Source organism: Fistularia commersonii, chromosome 6 (assembly GCF_037954325.1).
Source record: "Fistularia commersonii isolate RoL2024-O1a breed Wild chromosome 6, RoL_Fcom_v1.0, whole genome shotgun sequence".
NCBI classification, from domain to species: domain Eukaryota; kingdom Metazoa; phylum Chordata; class Actinopteri; order Syngnathiformes; family Fistulariidae; genus Fistularia; species Fistularia commersonii.
The window spans coordinates 2,095,698-2,109,793 of record NC_141289.1 but is presented as its reverse complement, the minus strand read 5'-3'; the positions used below and the strand labels follow the sequence as shown (position 1 = coordinate 2,109,793).

Here is a 14,096-nt window from a genome sequence, read left to right as displayed (position 1 = left end):
CAGGGTTCTCCAGGTTCCTCCGGGTGTCCAAACACAAGCAAGGAGGTTCATCGGTGGAACCTGAACCGTCCAGACCTGCGGACCAGAGAGTCCATATGACGTTTGACCGACCGACTGAATGGTTCGCTTCTATATCGCTTTTAACGAGATGACAAATAGCTGACCTTAGGCGACCGCTAAATTGAGAGCTTCGCCTTTCGGCTCCTTCCTCGGAGTCGCCATCGCTGCAGACGCCGCACCGATTCCGCCCGTCCAGGACCTCTTCCTCGATCCCGGTAACGGGCGTTCCACCCGTTACTGGTTCAGCACCGCGGTCTGGGATTTGGAGGTGCTGATCTTCATCCCGGCTGCGAAGCGTTCAGTTCCGTTTTAACGCGTTATCATCGAGCGAAGGGTTCTACGTCTGTGCGTTGTTAATGAATGATTGAATTTCTTTTGTTGTCTTCATATATTGTGAACGGTTGTATGTCCACACATTGTGAATGAGCGAACGGTTGTATTTATTTGAATTGTGAATGAGTGAGTGTTGTCTTTATACATTATGAATGAGTGAATGTTGTATTTCTATATATTGTGAATGGTTGCATTTCTATGAGCTGTGAATGTTGTATGTCTTTACACATTATGACTCAGTGAATCATTGCATTTTTTGAGTCGTGAATGAGTGAATTGTCGCCTTCAAACATTGTGAATGAGTGAATGTTGTATTTCTATTTATTGTGAATGATTGTACTTCTTTGAGTTGTGAATGAGGGAATGTTGTCTTCATACATTGTGAATGAGTGAATGTTGTATTTATTTGAAATGTGAACGAGTGAGTGTTGTATTTCTATTTATTGTGAATGATTGAATTTCTTTGAGTTGTGAATGAGTGAATGTTTTCATATATTGTGAACGGTTGTATGTCTACACATTGTGAATGTGTGAACGGTTGTATTTATTTGAATTGTGAACGAGTGAGTGTTGTCTTTATACATTATGAATGAGTGGTTGTATGTCTTTACACATTGTGAATGAGTGAATGATTGCATTTTTTGAGTTGTGTGAGTGAATTGTTGCCCTCAAACATTGTGAATGAGTGAATGTTGTATGTCTTTATACAGTGTGAATGGTTGTATTTATTTGAATTGTGACTGAATGAGTGTTGTCTTAACGTTGTGAATGAATAAATGTTGTCTTTGAGCTGTGAATGAGTGAATGGTTGTACGTCTTTACACATTATGACTCAACCAATCATTGTGTTGTCTTTATACATTATGAATGAGTGAATGTTGTATGTCTTTATACGGTGTGAATGATTGAATTTTTTGAGCTGTGAATGAGTGGTTGTATGTCTTTACACCTTGTGAATGAGTGAATGATTGTATTTTTTGAGTCATAAATGAGTGAATTGTTGCCTTCAAACATTATGAATGAGTGAAAGTTGTATGTCTTTATACAGTGTGAATGATTGAATTTTTTTGAGTTGTATAATAAGTTAATGGTTATATTTCTTTAATCTGTGAATGAATGGTTGTATGTCTTTACACCTTGTGAATGAGTGAATGATTGTATGTCTATGAGTTGTGAATGAGTGAGTGTTGTCTTCATTCCCAATGTATGAATGGCTATTTAGTTGAGCGGTCACTTCTGACTCCCGACTTCTGGTATTTCGGATCTTCGGTGACCGAATTGCATTTTTTTGGGTGTCGCTTTGGATAAAAGCATCTGCCAAATGACCGGAATGTCATGTAACGTAATGAGCGAATGGTTGTATGTCTTTCCGATGAGTGAATTAATGTATTTTAATGTATAGTGCAGGAAACTGGAAATGACAGAAACGGCGAGCTAATCAAGCTAATCAAGCTAATCAAGCTAAACAAGCTAAACAAGCTAAAGGCTGGTGCCGCTTTCAACACGGTTTTTGGCTCCTGTCGGCTTTTCAAGCTCTTCTTCTTTTGGCGATGGAGGAAGCCCTCCTGTAGAATCTCTAGCGGTCGATGCTCTGCAGAGAAGATGCCGGGTTCTGGTGATCTCCTCTGCACTGGTTGCAGGTGTTTGTGGTCCAGAGCTTTGCTGAAGATCTCAGGCGGTTTGCCAAACCTCCTCAGAAAGCACAGCCGCCGTTGAACCTTCTCAACCATCTACGTGGTGTTGAGGGACCAGCCGAGGTCCTCACCGATGTGGACTTCCACAAAAACCGCTGAACTTTGAGACCTCCTTCTCCGTGTCGGCGATGACGTGCCAGAACGTTAGAACCTCCTACCCAACCACGCGAATGAATCAATAAACTTTCCTCAAATTCCGCTACTTCTCTCACGGTGACAAAAAAAAAAAAAAAAAGGAGAAGCTCGTAAAAGACATAAAAATGGGAAAACGAAACCGAAAAGGAACTCGAGGAACCGACGAGTCAGCAGAACATCAAGTAAAACCAACGTCTTCTCCGTTCTTCTCTCAGTGATTGCAATGTTTACTTGACAGTTTTCGCTATCTGACCTGAACCTCCCAGAAGATACCAGGAGTTAATCATCTAGTGATTGTTTTTGTTTTTCTGGATCGGACGAAGAGCCAATGAGAGCAGGGCCTGGTCGGGGGGAGGAGCCACCGATTGGACGACGCCGACTGATGGACACCAGATGAAAGAAAAGTGAAAGAGCCTGGAGTTACTGGTAAACATCATTGATCCAATTACAGGAACCTCCTGCATGCCACGATTATAATAATACATTTTATTTCAGGCACCTTATCTACAGATTTAAAAGAAAAAAAGAATCAATAAAAAAGTGGTAGATTATGTAAACACACACACACACTGCTTCCTTTTGTTACACCACGGCTTATAGTGATTGTAAAGATATTATCAATCTGTCCGTGTGTATATTTGTATGACTACTTTTTAAAAAATTTAAATCAATTTATCTGTCAGTCTATCTGCATATACTATATTACTACATATACATATATATATATTCCTATGTATCAATCCATCTGTCTATATCTATCTATATATACAGGATTGTCTCAGAAAATTAGAATATTGTGATAAAGTTCTTTATCTTCTGTAATGCAATTAAAAAAAGCAAACAATACTTTTTTATGATATTCTAATATTTTGAGATAGGATTTTTGAGTTTTCTTAAGACGTAAGCCATAATCGGCAATATTAAAATAATAAAAGGCTTGCAATGTTTCAGTTGATTCGTCATGAATCCAGTACGTATGACTTTTTTTTTTTGTTTTTGTAATTCCATTACAGAAGATAAAGAACTTTATAACAATATTCAAATTTTCTGACAGTCCTGTTTATTTCTATCTAATAGCTATATACACACAAGCACACACACACACACACACACACGTATGTATACTGTATATAAATACTCCTGTGTCTACTGATATATCATAGATTTAAATAGAATATAACTATTTATCCCTAAAGAAATACCTCTGACATATATATTATATATCCTCCTATATATTTACATATCCAAGAGAGACATAGGAATATATGTATATATTATATGGTTAAATAGCACATACATATATATTTATGATGAGATGAGAACAACTTTATTTATCCCGAAAGAAATTGTTGTGCCAGAGTTTCAAGTAAAAAACATAACAGTAACAGATAATAGTAGAAAGGAGGAAGAATAAGAAATACAATGAAATATAAATTGTCTTAACTGTTGGCTGAGGGAAGAGGAATTAATTATGTCTGTTTATCCATGACTACCTTCCTTTGTATATCTGTATGTATGTATGTATGTATGTGTGTGTGTGTGTGTGTGTGTGTGTGTGTGTGTGTGTGTGTGTATCCATATTTGTCTATGAATGTTACGTTTATCTGAAATAGCAACAACAAACAGGTGGCGGTTGGAAGGCGGGAGCTGGAAAAAGGCCCCTGTTGTCGATTCACCGAGTGAAGGTTCGCTCACGGGGAGGGACTTCTGCAGAAATGGAAACTCAAGGTCGTAGATCTTTTCCTCTCTTCTCCTCTTTCCTCCTCTTTCCTTCTCTTTCCTTCTCTTTTCTCCTCCCCTCAGCTTTATGTTCAACCCCTCCGTCCTGCATCGCAGTCACTCCATGGAGGGACGATGGGCTGCCGGCTGATCATCCTCTTCTTCCTCCTCCTGCATGTACGCTTTGGTAATAATTCAACGGAGAGCCGTGTGTGTGTGTGTGTGTGTGTGTGTGTGTGTGTGTGTGTGTGTTCGTTCGATGAAAGTTTTGTGTGCTCCTGTGTGTCGCTCACTTGCAGCGATTATATTTTATGCTTTTGTTCGAAAGGAATCTGGAACATTGAGGTTTGTTAAATGTTCACACCCTTGTCTCACCGTGGTTTTCCTATTGAAAGAACTCACTTAAACCTTTAAAAAAAAAAAATTATATATATAATTTTATGTATATATATATTTTTATATATATATATATATGTATATGATTTTGTTTTTGTGATGACATAAAATGCTTTTATTATTTCATCCTTAGTTAAATTTCTGCTTTTATGTCTACAATTTTGTTTGTTTGGCTATGGATACCACACACACACACACACACACACACACACACACACACAGACATATATATATATATATATACATATATATATACAATTCATATATTACACTTTTATTCGAAAGGAATCTTGAATGTTGAGGTTATTTCGATTTCTTTTTCTGTTTACTTCCTTGTTTTCCTGTTGAAAAAAAAATATACATATATATATAGGTATATTTATATATCTATATATATATATGTATTATGTATGTGTCATTTTTGTGATGATATAAAATGCTTTCATTGTAAAGACATCTTAAACCTTGCGCTTTATCTTTCCCAAAGTCTCACTTTCTTTGTTGTTATATATATATATATATAGAGAGAGAGAGAGAGAGAGAATGAATATATATATATAATTCAATTTGTGATTTTTATTGATATTTTTCATTATTAAATTTGTGATTTTAATCTATATATATATATATATATATATATATATATTTTTTTTTCAATTTGTGACTATATACAGTTTATATATGTATGGCTGTGTGTAAAATTCAATTTGTGATCATACATAATGATTTTATTCTATTTCCTTTTTTTGCTTATGGCCCTTGTTTTTTTTTTGTTTTTTTTTTTTTGCAGTTTTTTTTGCAGTTTTCCTCTTGAAGCTCCACAGATACATATAAAATTCATTTTTATTTATTTTTTTTATATCCGATGCTTTTATCTGACCAGGAATCTGTCTCGTTAAGGTTCATTCAACCCCTGTCTGTTTACTTTTGTCGTTGTTGTTGCCGCTGTAAGTTCGTTTTTTGTTGTTTCTTTTTAACCCCATCAATATCGATCGATATCATCCGAAACGACGACAACCTGCTGTGTGTTTTCCGTCCCCAGCGGCGTGCTCGCGCCTCCCCGCGCCCTCCAGTGTTTCCATCTCTTCCTACAACATGGAGCACGCGCTCGGCTTCCTTCCGGGCCCCGAGACCCCGGCCGGGGCCCGTTTCGCCGTCCAGGTCCACAGCCTCAGGTACTCGGGTCTGCTTGGGGTTCCAGACGGTGTCCAGACGCGTGAATTGACGGGTCGGATTGTTGTTTACCTGCGAATGAATGGTCGGACTTGTGAATGAGAGGGTGAGTGGGCGTCCGTCTCGATATACTTTTCTTGTGAATAAATTAAATTCTGTTTCTACGACCTGCTGATGAGAGGGTGAATAATTTTGTGTCGCTTTATGGTGCCTAGATGAGAGGGTGATTTTATTTTTTTGCTATGTTTTGCTCAAAAAAATAAAGGGAACGCTTAAAAAAAACACCTCCTAGATCTAAATGAATGAAATATTCTTATGAAATACTTTGCTCTTTACACAGTCGAATGTGCTGACAACAAAATCACACAAAAATGATCAATGGAAATCAATTGTATCAACCCATGGAGGTCTGGATTAGGAATCACACTCCAAATTAAAGTGTAAAAACAAACTCCAGGCTGATCCAACTTTGATGTAATGTCCTTAAAACAAGTCAAAATGAATCTGTGTTGCTTCCTGAGTGGACACTATGATTTCACACAAGTGTGATTGACTTGGAGTTACATTGTGTTGTTCAAGTGTTCCCTTTATTTTTTTCAGCAGTATATAAGTCTCTGTATGACCTCTGAATGGTTGTGTTCAAAATAACAGTAGCGTTGCTAAAAAATGTGGGTAAAGCTCAAAATACTTCCAATATTTTTTATTTACACTCACTGGGAACACGGCATGTTATATTTTACATCAAGAAAAAAGTAGCAATATTTGAATTAATTTACAGAAAATGAGGAAAAAGTGGTTCAAAAAAAATAGCAGGGTCTGAAATTTTTATAGTCAAATGTTTACCCAATGAACTGAAACAACATTAAGATTCCTGTGATTCACGAAACTAATATTTACCGTAATTTCTGGACTATTGGGCGCGCCTCAATATAAGCCGCACCGGTTAGCCGATCGCTATCCGGGGCTTCTTCCTGCGCGCTAAAACCGTCAAAGTCGTCTTCTTCGGTGTCGGAATTTCCCGGTCATTTCATCGGTCCGATGTGACGAGGATAAATGTTTAAGACGTCCATATATTAGCCGCATCGTTGTTTACGTGAAAAAAAGTCGCGGCCTATCATCCGGAAATTACGGTAGTCGTATAACCACCGTTTTGGAGAACGGCTTCACATCTGTGTCGCCAAGCGACTTCTGACACCTGGAAACAGGTATTCCATCCCAGGATGATTTGACAACCTTCCGGAATTCCTCCGCATTTCTTGGTTTTGCCTCAAAAACAGCATTTTAGATGTCACGCCACAAGTTCTCTATTGGATTCAGGTCTCTTGAAATGGGTGTTTCAACAAGACAATGACCCCAAACACACCAGTAAGCGAGCAGCATCTCGGTTCCAGACCAACAAAATCAAGGTTATGGAGTGAGCAGCCCAATCCGCGGACCTTAATCCAATGAACACTCCAGCGTGAACACTCAAATCACTTGGTTTCATTTTTGTCCACCCAGGCGGGGCAAGTGGTGGTCGGTATCTGGATGCTCGCAGCTGGCGGACGGACAGAAGTGTAACCTGACCAGAGCCTTCAAGGAATACTTGGGTGACTACCAGGCCCGCGTCAGAGCTTTCACCCCCACCCGGACCTCCAACTGGACCCTGTCCCGATGGTTCCAGCCGCTGTCCGACAGTGAGACCGGGAGATTTTGTTTTCTTTTTTCGTTAAATACCCCGAGGCGGGTAGTTCCGGCGCCCCTCGGACGACAACCAGTCGCCTGACAGCAAACGAGACAAGGGAATCTGGGTCCTCCGGTTGTGATGTGACCTGTCGGCGCCGAGCTAGCCAGATTTTGTCGCGTTACCGGACAACGCTTTTGTTACGCTACACCAAGCAACCGGTGAACGCAAGATCCAAAAGATGACACCGCGGCGTCTGAGACCGGGGAACGAAGCCCGATCACGTGGACACGATTGCCGTCACAGCGAAGGAGGTGCCAACCAGCAACCGCTGTTGACTTCCAGAATCAATCAGTTGATAGCCCGTTAGCCGTCAAACCGTCAAGTTTTCCTGACATTGGACCAAAACGCGTGTCCCAAAAGCGAAGCAGAGCGGCTGCTTCTACTCTCGCTCAGGTCACCCTGTCTCCGACATCCAGAGCGACAGTTTCTTTTTAGAGTGAAGTGAAAGTTAAAACCTCGGTATGGGTTGAAATTTATCGAGAACATCGGGGTTCGGGCTGAAATAGAAACGTTCTCGGTGGTTTACAAATGTCCCTGCTTTACATGCTGACACCTGGTGAACTCTTGATGTGCACTGAGTCTCTCGCTCTCGCTTCCAAACCCTCCCCCGACTCCCGTTTCCACCTTACAGCGGTGTTGGGCCCGCCTGACGTCTCGTTGTCCGGTTGCGGGAACTGTTTGCTCATCAGGGTCGGCTTCCCCGCCAGCAGCCCCCATCAAGAGCAGCTGAACCGACTCTATGATAAGCTGCATCTCCACGTCCACAGGGTTTGGGACGGGTCCGAGGTAAAAAGCCAGATCGACCGATGTTCCAGAGTTCTCCTTTATCTTGACGATGACATGATGTGCCGTATTTTTCGCACTATAAGGCGCACTTACGTATGAATTCTTGTTGTGCTTGCTGACCTCCAACAAATTTTATGTGATACACTGCGCTCAAAAGTCAGTCAAAATGTTTTAGTGCTACTTTGGTAAGCGACCAAGCCGCTCCGCCTGATTGATTGTCGGACCTTTCCTTGGTCTTTTGTTGAATATGCATTGGTAACTAATCAGATAACTAATCGTGTAGTGCTGGAATACAACGTTGTTCCAGGTGTCCACTATCGCTGGCAACGATAAACCAATCAGAGAACGGTACGCAGTATGCTTACTTCCACCACTTTTTGTAATAGCGGTATGTACTGTGCTTCAACATAATATTACTGTATATTTGTGAATATGAGAACCCCCAAAAACGGAAACATTGTACTGTATTAGTCGGCCGTTGGTTGAATATGGGTTGCAACTTCAGAAAACATCAGATAACTGATTATGTCGTGCTGGAATACAACGTGTCCACTATCGCTAGCGACGATAAACCAATCAGAGAGCGGTATGTAGTACACTTACATACCCCACTTTTTGTAATAGCGGTACGTACTGTGCTTCAACATAAATACTGAGAACCCCCAAAAAATGCCACCTGTTAGGAGACATGGGAACAAACAGAGTTTCCGAGGGAACAAAGTGAGATGAATCGACAAAACTGACTGTTTTGTTTTGCTTTGTCATTAATGTTTTGTCATGAGCCTTATAATGCAGCGCGCCTTATGGTCCGCAAAATACGGTATCCACTTCCCTGGACTCCTTTAATTGTGCAAGGCAGGGAAGAAGGTCCAAGAAGGTTCAGGGTACTCTCCACGTTCTCCTGCTTTGGTTCTCTCTGGGCCGTCCATTTTCCCTCCCACAGTCCAGAAACAGTCAGCTGGTTCGCCGAAGGCCCCAAATTGTCACCATGGTGGTGCAGTGGTTAGCGCCCTCGCGAGAAGGTCCCTGGTTCTTGTGGAACTCTTCTGTCGCGGCGATCGGACTTAAATTTTTCCACTTGAAGAAGATTCATCCCTCATCCCAGAGTCTTCTTCAGCTTTAATGACCTTTGGGGAGTTTCTGAATGTAACCCCCAGGGTTGCGGGCAGATAAACGGAAGAGTTGATGGCCAGAAACTAGGTCTGAGGGGGTTGCTATGCCGACGGGGGTGTCGCTCATTGGAGACAAAGGACCCTGTTGGATCCCAAGGACCGACAGTCACGTGGAAACTACTGGGAGCTGGTTCTGGTGGTGGGTCTTTCCTGGTTGTTTGGAAGTTGTAGAAGGTCCTTGCTGTCTGCAGAAAGAATGGCCCTTGTCCTTCGGGTGGAGGTGGACTGCGGAGTCTTGTCCTGAAGTGGTGGCCCGTCCTGTGTTGGGCCATCGGTTTGTGCAGAGGTTGTTTGGTCTCCGTTACACTCCTCAGTGCAGGTGACAGCAGGCGCTACATTCTCCATCTTCTGCCTGGGTGTTTTGTCTCAGGGCGTCGTGGGGTTTAAAATGTACCGGTACATGGTGGTTGCTGAGAACCCTTTGGTGTTTCCTCAAAACACCCGTAGCATACGGTATGACTTTCTTTCGTTTGTGGTTTTCCACCTGTTCTACATTCGTGCGTCTGGTGCTTTCCCATTTGACGACCCAATTCAGGTCTCAGGTCTTGCGGCTTTTGACGGTTGATGTCTCCATGTTCTCCTCGTGTCTGCGCGGTTCCTCCGGGTTCTCCGGGGTCCTCCAACAGTCCAAGCACTTGCAGGAAATTCAGTCAGAGGGCCGACGGTTGTCTATTTGTGGGGTCCAATCACACGATAGGCCTCCATCAGCACAGGACAAGTGGTATCGATAATGAACGAGTGGAAGTCGAAGTGGAAGTACTCTTTAAGAAATACTTCTTGCAGTGCATCTGTGTTGCCGGCTAAACCGCACCTGCAGAGAGGCATCCGACAACGTCAGACACCGCTGTTTGTCACCGCGGTTTCCAGCGACGTCACTGCGCCGCCGTCTCTTGTTTACACAGAAGAGGAAAACAACGGGCGGTTTATCAACGCCGCTTTCCCCAACGACAGCAGACAAAACACTAGAACTTCATCCACAAAGCAACCTACGCAGGAATCAGTGGGCTAATCGCTAACTTACAAGCCCGTGTTCAGCAGACCAGTAGAAGACCGGGTAGAAGTTCTCGTCTCACCTGTTGTGTCTCAGTTCCAGCTCATTCTGCCCTTCAAAGAGGAGAACGTGGTCACCTACCTTCAGCCCGGCGTGGAATACTGCCTGTCCGTCTCTGTGAATTCGCTCATCAACTCCAACTCGGTCGCCAGCGAGCCCACCTGCACCTTCACCAGCCCGCCTCCCTCCAGGATCCCCCGTACGTCCGGTCACTTTGCGGTGCAAAAACTACATCTATACTATCAACGGGATAATATATATATATATATTGATTGATTTTAATAAGATATACACAGGCTAGAAATGGCGGACAAAAGTGTGGCAGGTTGATGAACTGTTCACTTCGACATCTCTCTGTGTGCGAATGAATCACTGACTCATTAGGCTGTAGGCTTTTTTTTATTGTTTTGTATTTGGAAAGCCATTCACAGTTTTTATTTTGCACTGTGAACATCTCGCAGATTTTCATCCCTTTAAGTATTTCTACTTAGTACGCTTATCGAGGCTCCCTGTTTCTGCATCTTGGCCTGCAGAACCACTAAAAGTCCCAAAAAATCAAGAGTCTCTAAAGGCTAAAACCGCCAGCAAGATAAGCCAAATGCTAGGGGACCTAAGATCGAACCCTGGGGCGCTGAAATTCTAAGATTTGTGGAATCAAAGGACTCTCACAGTGGTGTTTCTGACCTGATTCTGATTTGTTGTCCCCCCCTTTTTACAGAGTATTTGCTGTGGGTTGCCCTGAGTACCCTCTGTGTTCTGGGGTTCCTCCTCACGGCGCTGGTCGTTTACAGCGGAAAGGTGACCCACAAGTTACAGGAACGAATCAGCGCGGTTAGTGTCATTAGCTGTCTGCATCATCTCGCGCTAGAGGTCTTCACAGATGGAAAAAATGGTAAACAGGCTTAAAAAGTCCAGAAAGCCTGCTCCTCAAACCCAAAGTGACCCTGACTATTATTTGAAAACTTGACCGACAGATTTGAACATTCGCAATAGAAAAGAGATGACCCGATCAAAAGGTGGTTGCAACTTGTAATTCTCATTCTTCATAGATGGGCCTCCAATACACCATAAACCCAGGATCATGACCAGCACTCGTGTCAGGTCGTGGTTATGGTGGATTTGTAAAGACCTCTACTTCAAGCTTTCCGTTCCATATATGTGCATTTTGATAAGATTTCACCGGCCAAGTGTACACATCAGGCTACATCCGGGCTTCAGCCATGTTCCTTTTGTAGCAAGCCATTGTAAAAAGTCAGCATCAATTAAAACGATTCCTATTTTCGCCACCATCTGGTAAGTGATCGCTAATCCCGCGGTGACACGTCAAAGCATACCATGACTATCTGGTAGACCGGGTCAACATCCATAGAGGGTAGTGGTTCCCAAACTCTTCTCAGTCCCTAGTCCAGGGGTCGGCAACCCGAAACACCCAAAGAGCCATTTGGACCCGGTTTCCTCGGATAAGAAAACACTGGGAGCCGCAATTACTTTTTGACGTCTAAAATAAAGGTACCTTACTTATTACCTTTACACTTTGTATAAACAAGTGTGCAGCTTCTGAAATTCACAAAGTATTACGGAAAAAAAAATTATTTTATTTATGTAATGAACTCATTTTGAGATTTGGGCTTTCAGAGCGTGTAGCGGAGCCTTGACCTGAATTTTAAAAATAAATCGGGAAAAAAATCACTGTGTCAGTAAACAATATAAAATAAATATTTGCAAAATATCTTCATGAATATTTATTTTACCTGGTTAATGGGACTTCTGCCCTTGAGCGGCGAAAAATAATGAATATAATTTTATCTAATATTTCAAGATCACAATAATCTTCCAACTTACAAGTTAAAAAAAAGGAATTAACACAAATGAAATACACTTCAATTAAATATTTATCATTTATTTTCCCAAGCCACTCGGAGCCACAGTGTAAGGATGAAAGGTTGCCGACCCCTGGGTTCGCCCCTTAGGACACTTGACCCCAGACATGTACTCCTTCTCCCAAAAGTCAATTGTTTTAGCTTCAATTTGTCTGCGCGACAGCCTTTGCACACTGTGGCCGAGTAAATCCATCAGCACGCGAAGGCCAAAGCTATGTAGCCTGCATCGCATTTGCGCCTTTTTTTACAAGGTTGGTTCTCTAAGCTGAGGCTACATGAGGCTTTGCATCAGACTCCTCATCGCCTCATGTGGCTAGGATGTTAGCCTGGCTAGCCACTAGCGCGCCACTGATGGCATTCTCTCTGCGAGGAACACCATGAAGTTGAGGAAACCCCTGCAGTGTCGTCGCTGGCGAATGCATCCTCAAGCTGATGTCCCCCTTGATAGGCATTTTATTCTTTTTATCCATTTTCAGTGGTTAGCTTAGCGACAGAGCAGTGGTGACTTTACACAGACCTAGCCACCAGAGGGTAGTCTTTAGATATGTGTCATTTCAGCAATGCGAGAAGTCACCTCTGACTTTTGCGTTCCCCGTTCTCGGTCAAAATATCCACTTTGGACGGATCTAAAAAAGCCCGGAGTGGTGAGTCTACGGGTTCAGTCCTTGCATGCTATGAGCTAGAAGTTGCGCGGGCTTAACAAGAAGACCACATGTGGACGCCACCTCCGTTCTTCGCAGATGCAGACGCACAACCCTTAGAAAGATCCAAACCAACCCCTGTCGTCATCTCCAGTCACACCTCACCCTATGAGGCCGGCATCCAGGAAGTGTATCTGGTGTCTTCAAAGACCGGGCGCCCGCCTCGCCGCCTCCCATGACGCAGGCAATGACTCATGGCCGACGAAAAGGAAAGACATGCTCTTGCCTTCGTACCAGCGATATGAGTTCATGAACCATCAGCATCCTGGGTCAATACTTGTGTATCTAGCATCTGTTTTCGGATGTATGTTTATGTATGTGCGTATGTTTTGGAAAGAACAAACCCAACAAAACCAGCTCTCACCCCCCTTTTTTTTACAAATAGATACATGCTCAGCTGAGTAGCTAAGCCGCTAAGCAACACATCACCGTCCCACCTCATTGGGGCGCATCTACTCAGGGGAATACGTGGGGAAAAGGTGGACAAGCGACTAGCCTTTCTGTGTTACAAGACAGAAAATTAATCATCTAAACATGTACTTCATGGACAGATCGCACAAATCGGGGATACAAGTGTCACTTTTGACACATTTTCCGTGCCTTCGGTAAACCAGGACGTAAGACGTGACTTCCTGTGCGCGTCCATGGCAACCTGCCTCCTCCTCAGTTAGCCACATAGCAGCTCGCAGGCTAGAGATAGAAGAGAAGTTTCACAGTAGCCACTTTTTTTTTTGGTACGGCCCGTGAGGTCTGCGCAGGGATTCTTTTCATGGAAAAGCTGTAATTATCTTTGTCATCATAATCATCGTCGGTGCTGATATCTCTGGCTGACCCCTCTCGCTGTTTGGATATCAGGAAGAATTGAAGTCATTCTGATCAGAATGATTATTCTAATAACTGCTGGTGTATTTTTTTTTTTTCAGGATTTTGCAAATTTAAAAAAATTAAACATGTAATTAAAGTGTGATTATGTATATTGTACATGTTTCCCATCCCTTCATTAATGGTTGTCCCGTTCAGGTTACCATAACAGGTATTTAAATTTTGAGCCACCTATAATAGCGCCTCCTAGCATGGTTTAACATGGTTTCCTCACTTTTAAGGGGTTTTTAGCTATTTTTAAGAGTTGCCCAGGAGAAAAATATGCTCCAGAATTGAGGGATGAAATGACACAGAATTCTCTGGTGAATTCTTGTTGAAATCTTCTTGTTGTGGCAACTTCATCTGAGAGGCTTCTCCCGTTCTAATAACCTGTGGGGAGTTTTCAAAT

The 14,096-nt window shown here is 42.6% G+C and overlaps 1 protein-coding gene across 7 annotated transcripts; it reads left to right on the top strand.

Moving 5' to 3' along the window:
* Positions 1-134: 134 nt before the first annotated feature.
* On the top strand, positions 135-13,923 carry LOC147233164 (interferon alpha/beta receptor 2-like). Of its 7 annotated transcripts, none has more exons than XM_086147732.1 (9): positions 135-2,648; positions 3,849-3,950; positions 4,059-4,118; positions 5,380-5,512; positions 7,011-7,186; positions 7,868-8,022; positions 10,282-10,444; positions 10,964-11,076; positions 12,866-13,923. In XM_086147732.1, the coding sequence occupies exons 2-9, from the start codon at positions 3,938-3,940 to the stop codon at positions 12,884-12,886; spliced, it is 834 nt and encodes a 277-aa protein (XP_086003858.1). In that variant the 5' UTR covers positions 135-2,648; positions 3,849-3,937; the 3' UTR covers positions 12,887-13,923. The 7 variants fall into 7 exon arrangements, with proteins under 7 accessions (XP_086003858.1, XP_086003857.1, XP_086003856.1 ...); XM_086147731.1 differs by having other exon boundaries at positions 3,836-3,950; XM_086147730.1 differs by having other exon boundaries at positions 3,836-4,118; positions 7,011-7,099.
* Positions 13,924-14,096: the final 173 nt, after the last annotated feature.

Coding starts and splice junctions, on each gene's coding strand:
- LOC147233164 (XM_086147727.1), top strand. CDS start 3,938: ATGGAAACTCAAGGTCGTAGATCTTTTCCTCTCTTCTCCTCTTTCCTC. Junction 4,119..5,379: donor TCTTCTTCCTCCTCCTGCAT/GTACGCTTTGGT, acceptor TTCCGTCCCCAG/CGGCGTGCTCGCGCCTCCCC. Junction 8,023..10,281: donor GGGTTTGGGACGGGTCCGAG/GTAAAAAGCCAG, acceptor GTTGTGTCTCAG/TTCCAGCTCATTCTGCCCTT.